The sequence below is a fragment of the Rhipicephalus sanguineus genome, chromosome 1 (genome assembly GCF_013339695.2).
Source record: "Rhipicephalus sanguineus isolate Rsan-2018 chromosome 1, BIME_Rsan_1.4, whole genome shotgun sequence".
Classification (NCBI taxonomy): domain Eukaryota; kingdom Metazoa; phylum Arthropoda; class Arachnida; order Ixodida; family Ixodidae; genus Rhipicephalus; species Rhipicephalus sanguineus.
The window spans coordinates 103,467,994-103,481,411 of NC_051176.1; the positions used below are offsets into that span (position 1 = coordinate 103,467,994).

The following is a 13,418-nucleotide window of genomic DNA, read 5'->3' on the forward strand; positions in this document are numbered from 1 at the left end:
CTGCGTTTTACAAGAAGCGTTGTCTTCTGTGCAAAAGCCGCCAATTCCAGGAAAATATGGTGTTGGTGTGAAGGCAGGCTTCGGCAACACTTGCTTCTCGCCATCTCGACATTGGGGTAATTAGGAACCCAAGAGCAAGGAGTTCATCGTGGTGGTTTGGCGGCGTACTGTTAAATCTATGGCATATTCACTGGTGCCAGTCTCTATGTCAAGTGAGGGGACGTCAACGTCGAGTATAGGAGTGCTCCAAAAGGTGCTCGTGATGCATGCCAAAATGTATAGCTGGTGTCGAGAATAGGCCCTATAAGTGCGACAGAGAAGCCCGAAGTTATGCGTTCGAAGGTTCTCTCGCCGGGGACCTGGTGGGAAAAAACTAAGCAGCCTGCTTTCCAAATGTGCAGTACGGCGCAGGGGCGTAGCCACGTTAGGGCACACCGGGCCCGTGCCCCCCCCCCCCCCGAATTTTTTTTTTGCCATAGCATACAGAGCAGAAAATGACACTCGACCACAACATCTGCCTGCTCGTCCCCACTACAGATCAAGGAGGTGCCCCCCCCCCCCCCCCCGAAAAAAATTTCTGCCTACGCCCCTGGTACGGTGGGAGATTCAAGCGGTCGGCGGGCTGGAGTTCACTGCGGAGGGATGTTGAGTGTTTTTCAGACAAGGGCACAACCACTTTTGACGGGCGTGCTGTCCTACTCCCCAAAATGCGACGTCGTTGGTTCTTTCCCGGACTGTATATCTTTGCCATGCCTGAACAAAAGTGAGGAACGAACGCAGTGCAGCGCTTCCTTCTAACAGCGAAGCTACACTTTGTTATTTCCTTTTCCAGACGTGTATCAATAGCTCGTGGCTAGCAGCAATGCAAACTGCACAATGCTTCTCGCAAGAGAGAAGAGCCGTTTTTTTTTGTCGCTTTTTTACTTTTTTTTACTTTTTTAGACAGCGGCAAAGTAGCAGGAAAGTGCACCACATTTTCGGTGTCGAGATCGTTTCTTCTTGGTGCATGATGTCCTCACTGTGAACAGAGAGATGAGAACGACACTGTGAGTGCAAAATGTTTGAGCGCTGACTTCGTCCACTGCTGCGCAGTATGGAAGCCACCCCCAACACGATGGGCATGACTCTGCACCTGATTGCGCGACATCCAGAGGTCCAAGACAAACTTCGTGCGGAGATCTTGCGTGTGCTGAAGAGAGATGTGAGCAAAACAACTTTATTTTTCATTACTTTATTTTAAAGTCTCCATCTTTGCGTCGTGGTCATAACCTTCATATTGAAATTCGCGAGAAGTGCGCCAACTTGTGCAACCGCAAATGGTAGGCCTTTTGTTTCTACAATCGTAACGGGGCTGCGTCAGTCATTCTGAAATTGGATGGGAGCCGGTTGCTTGCCTACGTCAACGCATGCGTCTTTCGCAAGGTCTGGGCTACACACGAAAAGTAACACAGTAATAGAGCTCACAGTAAAAGATCTATAAAACGATTTACAGCGGCACCAATTATAGGAAAGACACTAAAATGCTAAGTAAAAAACGGGAATTTTAACGGCTCGTTTTTCTTTGTTAGATATCTGTGCCTTTAAACCTGGGAGTGTTAGTCGGCGCCGATCGGAGCTGAATAACACTCCCAGGTTTAAAAGCACACACACACACACACACACACACACACACACACACACACACACACACACACACACACACACACACACACACACACACACATATATATATATATATATATATATATATATATATATATATATATATATATACTCCATAAAGTGGAAGGGAAGATGACCGCCGCCGTAGCTCAATTGGTAGAGCATCAGACGCGTTATTCGAAGGTTGCAGGTTCGGTCCCTGCCGGGGCAAGTTATCTCTTCGTCCACTTTACTTTCTTCACATTTATATTATGATTACTACAAATACCATCCCCTATACGTTCCTTGGCATTATTGTCTGTTAGCTGTCATTAAAAAACAATTATACAAAAAGCATATTCAACAACACACAAATGATATCGCTACGTAGCTATGAACAAATTGATGAGAACAGAGATATGTTGTACCAGTTCAAAAGACAAAATCTGAATTGTAACATCCCGGTCTTTCTCCCGTTAATATAATGCAGTGTGTTAATTAAAAGTCATACTGAAAGCGTAGTTCATACGCGAAATGTTACGCAGGATTAGATTGATACAAAAGAAAACGTCTGTGGCCAAATTCACAAAACCTCTCATTCGCAAGTGCGTTTTCTCATTCTTCAGCCGGCTTCAATCGCTAATGATATCCTCGCACCGTGATTGGCGGAAATATTGCCTTACGAAATTTTTAACGACACAATGTTCTAATGAAAACTGAGCACTGAAGTGAACAGCTTGCTTGCCTTATAACAGTTCGGACGTTGAGCAAGATGCATGGTGTTCTTGAGGTCGAACTAATCGCGCGCAATTAGTTCTTCTTCTAGATTTCGAAATGAGAGAAGCGGGGAAGCTACTTACAAAGCATTTGTGCCGTATAACTATCGCATCGGTCTTTTCATATACGGCTGCTGCAATATGAAAATTTATCGCCTTGTTTCTCGCTTGAAGGCATACCATTGCTACATCTTCTAACGTACGGCCTCACTGACCGCTTTAATGCAGGAGGAAAGTTGTGTAGTCGGATAGCTATGTGCGCTCTTCATCGTTGTTATCCGCGTTAGCTCTCGTGTATCCATACGAGGTTGCCTGTCGCGGCTTTAAGTTTAAGCGTCGACTGAAACAGCGTGTGACAGTATTTCTACTAATTTGTCCATGAAGCATGCAACAAAATTTCGTGATTCCTCGTGACTCTTACGCATGCTATACGAGAGCACCCTTCGAAAGGCCACTCATTTGCCGTGCATTGGATTGCAGAGATTGCGCGGCTGTAAGTCACTTTTTGGTGAATTAAGGGCGCAAACAAATTGGCTTCCATAAATTAATGAGTAAACAGTACACACGCGGACGAGGAAGCCGAACGGGTTGTCAAATGTAAGCCGTGCGGTCTTTTGCCAGAAAAAGCGGCAATATACTGTCGGCATATCAAGAGAAGTGTACAAGACGTCAACACGGCATCACGTCGCCACTTCGATCGCGGAGGTCTAAAAGGCAGAGAAAGAGCACAAACTTGAGACAGGGACAAAGGTGGCAACACAGCGAAAGGGCTTGTGTTGCCTTGCTTTCTCTGTCCTTGTTTCACCTTTGCGTTGTGTTGTTCTGCTGTTATGTAACAATCAAGCTCGAGCTGATCTAGCTCGTGGACTAACGGAATGAAGCGTGCAGGGACGAGACTATACTGGGGTGATCCACTTATTGTCACCGCCATTGAAGGGAGGCTAAATAATTGTAGCGGTAATACCGTACATTCGGGGCGTCTCGCAGTGGTTTAAGTCGTAATTCCTATAAAAATAACGAAGGCCAGGCAGATATTCGACGCATACAAAAAATTCACCTGTTAAAAATTAAATCCTAGGCTGCTATGGACCAACACCACGATACGATTATGACGCACGTCGCGGAATCATTCTGGCCAACTGGCTTTCCTTAACGTGCGCCTTAATCTAAGTACATTGCTGCTGTTGAATTTCGCCCACATCGAACTGCGGCCGCCCCGACCGGGAATCAAACCCGCGTCCTCGAGCATAGCAGCACGAGAGCAAACGTGTGACATACTTGCAATTTCTTGTAAATATTGCTGCACATTCGATCCTATGCTGAGCATCGCGTTCTGTTTGAAACAAATGAGAAAAAAAAAAGAGAAAAGAACTTCGTGTCTGAGAAACATAATCTTTTCTTTAATATTCTTCTTTTTTTTTTGTACGTCTAACATTTTACTTTTAGTGAAGGTTATCTGCCTCTGTTGCGTAGCACTTTTTACTATTTATTTTTCTATTTTGAAACGCTTGATTTCTTCAGTTGAGCACGTTGATATGCTTTGCGATTTTTACACAAGTTACTGCTTTCCCTAATGAAAATGCAGTGGTACAATTAGTGTTTGTCTGCGCTTTCCTAGATTTCATGTTCCCCACTGCAGTATGTTAACGTAAAGGCTTAACAGCCGCCAAGTGTTCTCTATTGCTCAGCACATGTCCTTGTAAAGGTGTGGGAGGGCGATATCAAAATAATTTTGTGACATAAACGCCTTTCAACGCCCAAAGGCAAGCAATGCGAAAGTGTAGATTTTGTTGTTGCGGCCGCGTCCAGAAAGTAGATATTGCCCTGTTGTCTTCCAACTCGCACCAACGCAGTGTTCGTCACTTTCGAACAAATGTTCTCTTTGCGTCAAACTAAACAGCGGAAAATTTGTGTATACTTAATTCATGCACTTGTCTATTCTTTAGGGCAAGTTCACGCAGAAGAATGTCTCGGAAATGGCTTATCTGGACATGGTCTTGAACGAAAGCATGCGATTCTACCCTGGAGTAGTCGGATAATATTTCTTCCTTTTTTTTTCCGGAACGACATGTCAATAGCTTGAAATGCTAGGACGCATAGAAGAAGAAAGATTATCGAATCTTTTCATGTCTACAAACTGGGTCGTGACAAATGCGTCAGAGTAACGTTTGTGTTTTTAACAAACAAAGAACTTGGCTTTTTTTTTGGCATAGCTTGGCGCTTGTAGAAGTAATGGGTTGCCTTGAGTTGAGTTGCAGTGTTGCTACGCATAGGTCATTGGTCTGTGCGGTTGCGGTTTTCAAGAATAAATTCGGTTGTTAGTCCATCAATCTTACTCTACCTGCTTCTGTTTTCTATGTCACTTTTTTTTTTCTGCGAGCCTTTCCCAGCTGTTAGCTGGTCTGCCCTTTCAAGGACTGAGGTTCACCGAACTGAGGCCAAGCCAGGTTCTCTTAGACTTAGTCTATCAAATACTAGATCCAGTGGGACTCACCCGCCGTGTTCACTCAGTGGTTCTGGCGTTGCGCGCTGTTGATGCGAGGTTGCTGGTTCGATTCCCGACGGCATACAAAAAAAAGCTCGTGTGCCTTTCTTTCGATGCTCAATAAAGATGCCAAGGTGGCCAAAGCAAATGGGAAGAACCCGCATTGGCGTCATCTAGTCATTATCATTTTCGCACGTAAAATTATTAAAATTACATTATGCTTTATCTAACCGAACTCACTCAGGTTGCTATGTCGGTTGGTTTAGGTGTTTTCTGTAGGCAGAATCGACCTGGCTCTCTGAACCGGTGATCTATCCACCATTTTGCCCCTTTCACTACGCATCAGTCTTTTACAAAATACATAAGTTTAGTGTCACAGATATTCGAGCAGAAGTCCTGAAACCTCCTCGCGCACTCATCTCGGTCCTTCGAATTATAATAGCCAACATAGAGCTAAACAGGGCGCACTTGAATTCACGGAGCCGCCACAGTGGTACAGTGATTATGGTGATCGGCTGCTTACCCGCAGGTCGCGGGTTCGATCCCGGCCGTGGCGGTCGCCTTTCCACGGAGGCGAAAATGCTAGACGCCCGTGCACTTAGATTTAAATGAACGTTAAAAAACCCCCGGTGGCCAAAATTTCTGGAGCCCTTCACTACGGCGTCCTTCATAATAACATCCTGGTTTGGGCACGTAAAACCCCCGGTATTATTATTATTGAATTCACGGGCACATGGACTAAGATTCTGACGAAGAAGTTAGCGGAAACTCACTAAGTCAAAGTGAAAAAAGAAAGAATAAACACGCAGAGACGTTTCGGTGCCCGCACGGGTTCCTTGATCAATGTAAGGCGGACAAAAACAGCAAGTCGCTTATTATTTCAATATACGACGTAGGGAACGGGTGTAGTTAGTAGGCAGATTTCCATGAGTCCTGTTTATAGCGTCGTCAGTCGTTTGAATAAATAAAGATTCCAATAGTAGTTGTGCCATTGGGTTCTTCCCCTTAGCTATCGTAACAGTGTCTTCCCAATCGACGCGGCGACTGATTATCGGCTGCTCGGCAAGGGCGTTTGACGCTTTTTTATTGTTGGAGGCACCCCTTATGTGTTTTTTTTTTTAAATCTTGTTGTAAACTTGCCGGTTTCGCCAATGTAACTGGAGTTGCAGTCTACGCATGGTGTCTTATAACAACACCGCGGCAATTCCTGCTGTCTAGTCGATCTTTCACATTAACAAGCTGATTTCGCAGTTTGTTGAACGGCGTGAGCACTGTTCGAAGATGGTATCGTGAAAGATGCGGCTTAAAAATTAGCGCACCTTGCACTAAGTCGCGCAAGGCTGGGTTACAGCAGAGCTGGTGGGCACTTAGCTGGTCCTGGCTTGGCTGGGCTATTACCCTCTCACCTCTCTCTTCACCCCCCCCCCCCTTCTTGCTGTACTATGCTATACATGGCAATGCTTTCTCTTTTTTCTTTTCGTCTCTGTTTATTTATATTTCTTTCTTTCTCTCTCTTTCTCTCTCTTTCTTCCCTTCCTTTCTCTCTCTCTCTATCTTTACTCGTTCTCTCGCCCATTGGAGTTATTGCATCCCACGCCAGACAAATCGGCGCACGTGTTTTGGCAGCGAAGCAGGAGAGGAAGAAAATGAAACAGAGGATGAAGAGAGCGCGTGCCGGTTCATGATGATGATTATTATTTTATCTACGACACACGGCAAACCTCGAGCATAACAGCTCTGCTGTAGAAGCTTCTTTGACACGTGTCGTACGTAGGAACGTATGGAACGCCAGCGCGTCTTCCAAACGACCTGCCTTGAGATAGCTTGGGATGGAGGACACGAGCTTCAATTTTGTCAACAGACATCTTGGGCTGCCTGTTACTGGATAGCTCGTGACGAATTGTCTTAAGTTACTTCCTCATTTCGTCCTCACTTGAGCGGTTACGTATTGAGCCGATTCGTGTTGCCCGCGTCACGAGGGATGTGACAAGGGATGACTTGTGGCAAGCCGGGTAGAAAAAATTAAAATTCCGGCAGCGGCACGTATAGGTCGCCTTCCCTTGCACAGCAAACAAGAGTTCAGTTCCGGTTCATCGTGCGCGAACGTCGAGGAAAGGAAGGCAGATGTCACACTCGTATTCTGCAGTAAATTGTATGTCTGCTTCTAACGAGTTGAGAATGAGCAGCAGGCGAGGGACGTCTTGTCTCCACAAAATGCAGAAGCAGTCGTCTAGGTTGCGCAGAAGTCAGGAGAGGAGTCAGCTAGGGCCTTCTGCTCAATGTTCGATGACCTTCATGACCAAGTTGGTGGCAGTAACGGAAATGAGTTTCGGTAATATTGCCCGGTTTGCCCCCTGATCAGACGGAACAATTTTACCAAAACAAAATTTATCGTTGCTCTTGCTAACAATATGTTGCAGTCAACGGAGCTCCTTCTGCTGGATTGAGAGAAAGTTCAGCTATTTGGTAGTGATTCATCGTCAAAGATTATCGATCAAAGAACGTTGATTATGCAGCAAACCGGAACAGTCGATATCCTAAGTGGCATTAAGAGAAAAAAAAATGGACCTGTGCTGGTCAGGTTACACGAAGGACAGACAGCCAAGTGTCAGTTATTGCGGCGACGGAATGGGTAGCAAGGGTTGGGAACCTTAGTCGAGAATGGTAGGTGGTTAGGTCGGGTGATGAAATAAGGAAACTTCCAGGCATAAAATGGAACCAGGCTCGCGCAGGACAGGGTGGCTTGGAGATCACGGAGAGACGTGTTCGTCCGGCAGTTGAACGCTGGCGTTCACGATGAATATTGTCATTCAAAGTGCTAGTGTTCATAATAGCGCTCGCGCACGGTATTTGAAGTAAGTTTCCGTAACACTGCTCATTGTAGTTGTCTTTGTTTTGACTTGCGAGCTGAGCTGTAAGTGGGTACGACGAAGATGGCTAAGACGAAAGCGCGTGATACGGCTTCACACAACCATGCAGTTTTGTGAGTCGACGGCCTGCAAAGGACTACGAATTTAACGGCATGAAGATCCCGAGAGGCCTCAGCGTCATGGCAGCAGTGTCCTGCATTCACCAGGACCCGGAACTGTGGCCGGAGCCGGACATATTCGACCCCGAAAGGTGAGCGAAACATTTATTTTAAATAGCTGGGGTCTCCGGATTGGGGCTCTCTAACGTGCACCTAAATTTAAGCACATTTACGCCTCTTTTTGCATTTCGCCCCGCATTGCAATCCGGCCACTTTGACCGAAGGAGCTTGTTCAACGATAGTCGAGGTGGCCCCTCGACTATCGTCGATTATCGGTGAAATGCAAGCAGAGTGGAATGAGTTAAAGCATGAAATAGTTTCTCAAAAGAGCTTGTGTTCAGAAAGGTGAGGAACGCGTAACTGGACGACATCTGCGACGAAGGCGGGCAGTCCGCGAAATCAATCATCTATATAATCCCATAGCTGACGATTCCAGCATTATGCACTTAACTTTTATTTCATTTCATTTCTTTCTTTCTTTCTTTCTTTCTTTCTTTCTTTCTTTCTTTCTTTCTTTCTTTCTTTCTTTCTTTCTTTCTTTCTTTCTTTCTTTCTTTCTTTCTTTCTTTCTTTCTTTCTTTCTTTCTTTCTTTTTTTTTTTGCAGTCATAACAGAAAAACCATTACAGAGAGCGTAGGTACAATGTTTAAGATGAAACAGTAGCAATACTAACGTAAAACATCAGGGTGAAGATGTATTCACTAAATGCAGCCTTTAATAATAGCGCCCTTATACGCCCACTACGCAGGACGGACGGGCTATCTTCATTTTTATGCAGTTAACCTAACCACTGCAGGTGTAGCGACTGCTAATATATACTCCCAAAATATGCCATGAATTAATTAGTATTAAGAATTTTCCACATCATACTGTAACCTGGAATTGTAGTGATTGAATTATTCTATGAAGGAAAATTATGAATTGTTTTTAACATTCCATTTGCATTCGTTGCCGTAAAATCCCGAGCGATAGCCCACCTATAATCAATAGAAAATCGATGAAACTATTAGATGCTTTAAAACTGTCCGGTGTGCAGTAATAAAAATGCCCCCACCTCACCGAAGGGAATCGTGAGGAAATGCGAATGCATTTCTTGCGCCGAGAGTACCGGCGTAGTAATTTTAATGGCGTAAAGCTGGACACATCGACGAGCTCAAGTGTCCTCCCTTTTGGGCGCCTCTTTCAACGAACGCTTCCTACGTGCGTTCGTAATCACCTCAGGGATATTGCCACCGCCTTCAATGCAGCACAAAACGCGTTTAGACGCGTGTTTTCAGGCTGTGCCAAGGCAGCACAAACGCTACAAACGCGTTTTCAAACGCACTGCATTGAGGCGGTGGCGCAGGGAGGAAAGAGAGCGAACGGTGAGAGAAGAGCGGCGAAGCACTGCAAAGCACGCGAATGAGCGGCAAAAAGCACGCGGGATACCGGAAGCTCCGCCGAGCTCCTGCGATGCGAGCGCCCTCACACGCCAGAGCGCGCTCCTCCTCTCCACTCACTCTCCGCTACTCCGCCCGCACCACCTGCTTCGGTTGCTAGGGTCAAGGATACGCGCGCGCCCGCACTGGTTGCCACGAGAGAGGGAGTGAGAGCGGAGAGGCGCGCGGACACGCCGGATGCCTCACATAGCCCAAGAAATGCATTCGCATTTAAAAGTTGAAAATCTATAGCGGCCAAAGAATGCACACGCGTTATTCGTCTTTAAAAGCTTCCAACGACAGCCACTCACACTGTCAAACAAAAGGTCGACAACCTTCTCAAGCACGGTGTTCCACGTGGTTGGCAGGAAGAGAGATAGACAGAGAGAGTTTTATTACGGTAAAAAAAAACTGAGCGATCGTCCTGAATGAATGTTCTGACCTGCTACTCAGCTTTGTGGAAGGGGAAGGGGAACAGGCCGGAGCAAGGTGGCTACGGTCATGAAGCTATCCGTTCCGTTCTGATCCATCGAGGGCGGGTTGATATACCGCATCGCTTAAAAGAGGGTATCATCGAAAGGACGATGCTTGTCAGGGGTGGGTTACATATCGGTGTTTTTAAAAAAAAGATAGCAAATAGGTCTAACACAGGGGTGGGTTATCTGGCGAAGATAGGGCATCTCTCGCGATTATACGATAATTGACAACCACAATGCTAACTACTGTAGCCTTAGAAAACTGTTCAATTGACGTCAAATATAAACCAGCAAAAAGAGATGTTAGCGGTGTCGGCGTAAACACAAAATCGTGAAAGACTAGTACTATGTCATTAATATGTATGAGAGAGGCGGGGTCGTAAGAATTGAGGTATGCCCCACATTACTGTGCTAGCGGTGGAGCATTTATCATGTAGTTTTGCACACCGTACCCCGCCCGTCAATAACTAAAACGAGTGTTGACGTTCAATAATCTTTAAGCGTGGATCCGATTGCTGCGATATTAGGAAAAAATGGAGGACAACACTGTGTGAGTCTAAGCTCATTCATTGCTTACTTTGCCCCTTTGAGGAGTCCTACATTGCATGTCCGACGTATATTAGCTCGATGCTGTTTGTGAAGGGAATGTTATCGAGAGCTGCCTGTTTGCATCTACGCGCGCAGGTTCAATCCGGAGAACAAGCCCAACATCCACCCAATCAGTTTCCAGCCGTTCGGAAATGGCCCCAGGGCATGTCTGGGCCGAAATTTCGCTCTCCTGGAGATGAAGCTTATTCTTTCTAAAGTCCTTGCCAGGTTCAAGCTTTCCGTAGACGAGGACCAGCACGAGGTGAGCGTCCCTTGCACTACTGTTGCTACATCTCACGAAAGTACGAGTATTACCTTCTCGCTATGGATGTCTTGCTCCGTCTTTCGGTTCGGAATTCGTATCCATGCAACGAAAATTTCAGAGGAATCAATCGACGTAACGTATTTCGTGTTCAGGTAACCATGGAAGTGAGTTGTTTAGTGTGCGGATCCGTGAGCAGCCCCTCACGAGCCAGCACAGGCGACTAACGGAATGAAGTGTAGTGTAATAACGTTAAAAGGAGGAGGTAATCATAAAACACAGTTTAATGTGTTTCAACGTCTCAAATGCGTTGAAACACGAGGAAGCTGCTACACACCAACTACACGACTTCAACAAATTAAACGGCCGCGGCGCGGCTCGTGCATGGTGCATGCACGCGTCGTCCGACAGTGATCCGCAACAGTCTCCATGAGTGGTTTAAAAAAAATCATCCAGCACCCTGTTATATTTGCAGCATCCGTGAGATCACGTGGCCGTTCATTCGCCAAACTTGCAGCCGCTGCATGGCGCATGCTCCTTTAGGCGTCCTCCTTTAGGCATGCCGTCAGGAGGCGGTCTCGGCGATTCTCACACCACATCATAGAGAACATGTCTCATGCATGCCTTTCATATTCAGTAACAGCATGCGTTCTTCCGATATCGTATTTGCATATAAAAAACCGCTGTGTTTAGATATGAACACGCGGTTTTGGCTACGTCAGTCATGAGTCCTAACGTCCTAACAAGGGTTCATACGAAATAGCTTTTTCATTAGAAATACGAGGGCTCTTTTTGCCTTTCGCGTTCAGTCGGACTTCAGTCTATACCAACACAATAATCATCATAATTTTGATACCTTACATATGCCTACAATGCGAAGCGTGGGTAAAAAATCGGCAGATCCCACGCAGTGTGGGAATCGATGTAATACGAAGCAGCCAGCAAAGAGCTGCATACATCGTCTTGTTTGTCATTGAGGCTAATGAAGTCATTCATGTCGTGACATCTAGTTCGCCATATATCGCGAGATTGTCATACATGCATGCGTGTAATCTGGTACATGCCATGCTAATGAAACATATATTGTGCCACATATATAGGATGCGTGACCTGATATTTATGTTCGGCACTCCTGTCATGCCATACCAATTTAGGTATATATCCAGTTAACAAAATGGCCGTGAGTGCACCATGAGCGTGGTGTCTAAATCATACCTACATGACATGCATGTCATGATTTCGTGTTACCACCTGTTATTTAATGTTCGCCACACAGACGGCGCGCAATACCATTTTTGGTCTATTCAAGCTAGCGAAACGGCCGCCAGCGCACCATGAGCGTGGCACGTAAGTCATGCTGCACATGACATACGTGTTATGATTTTCGTGTTAATTCCTGTTATTTGTGTTCGAAGCAGTCACGTTGCGCAATACCAATTTTGGTATATATCAAGCTAGAAAACGGCCGCCAGCGCACCAATGAGCATGGCACTAATTCATACTGTGCATGACATGCGTGTCATATTTTTCATGTTACCACTGTTATTTGTGTTCCTCACACAGTCACGTCGCACGATACCATTTTGGTATATATCAAGAGTAGCGAAACGGCCGCAAGAGCACCATGAGCGGGCATGTAAATCATGCTGTACCTGACATGCGTGTCATGATTGTCATGTTAACTCCTGTTATTAGGTTCGTGACACAGGTCACGTCGCGAGATACCCATTTTGTGGTCTATATCAAGCTAGCGAAACGGCCGCCAGCGCACCATTGAGCGTGGCACGTAAGTCATGCTGTACATGACATGCGTGTCATGATTTTCATGTTAACTCCTGTTATTTAGGTTCGTGACACAGTCACGTCGCGAGATACCATTTTGGTGCTATCAAGGTAGCGAAACGGCCGCCGGCGCACCATGAGCGTGGCACGTGAGTCATGCTGTACTGACATGCGTGTCATGATTGTCATGTTAACTCCTTTATTTTTGTGTTCGTCACACAGTCACTGCGCGAGATACCAATTTGGTGTATATCAAGCTAGCGAAACAGCCGCCAGCGCACCATGAGCGTGGGCACGTGAGTCATGCTGTACATGACATGCGTGTCATGATTTTCATGTTACTCCTGTTATTTAGGTTCGTGACACAGTCACGTCACGAGATACCAATTTGGTGCATATCAATGTAGCGAAACGGCCGCCGGCGCACCATGAGCATGGCACGTGAGACATGCTGTACATGACATGCGTGTCATGATTTTCATGTTAGCTCCTGTTGTTTAGGTTCGTCACATAGTCACGTCGCGCGATACCAATTTTGGTGTTTACAAGTAGCGAACGGCCACGAGCGCACCATGAGTGGAATGTAAATCATGCTGTACATGACATGCGTGTCATGATTTTCAAGTTACACCTGTTACTTGTGTTCGTCACACAGTCACGTCGCGCGATACCAATGTTGGTGTATATCGCTAGCGAAACGGCCGCCAGCGCACGACGAGCGTGGCACGTAAGTCATGCTGCATGGTGCGTGTCATGATTTTCAGTTACCACCTATTATTTGTGTTCGTCACATAGTCACGTCGCGCGCGACAATTTTGGGGTATATCAGCTAGCGAAACGGCCCGCCGCGCACCATGAGCGTGGGCACGTAAGTCATGATGTACATGACATGCGTGTCATATTTTATGTTATCCTGTTATTTATGTTCGTCACACAGCTAGCTACGTCCTAGCGAAACGGCC

General features: G+C 46.0%; 1 protein-coding gene across 1 annotated transcript in view; it reads left to right on the plus strand.

The window, feature by feature from the left end:
• Positions 1-13,418, plus strand: part of LOC119377827 (cytochrome P450 3A24) — a 161,051-nt gene that overhangs the window by 70,952 nt on the left and 76,681 nt on the right. Inside the window, exon 9 of the mRNA XM_049411960.1 lies at positions 1,093-1,201. Within this exon, the coding sequence (XP_049267917.1) occupies positions 1,093-1,201 (109 nt within the window). The remainder of the gene's footprint in view (positions 1-1,092; positions 1,202-13,418) is intronic.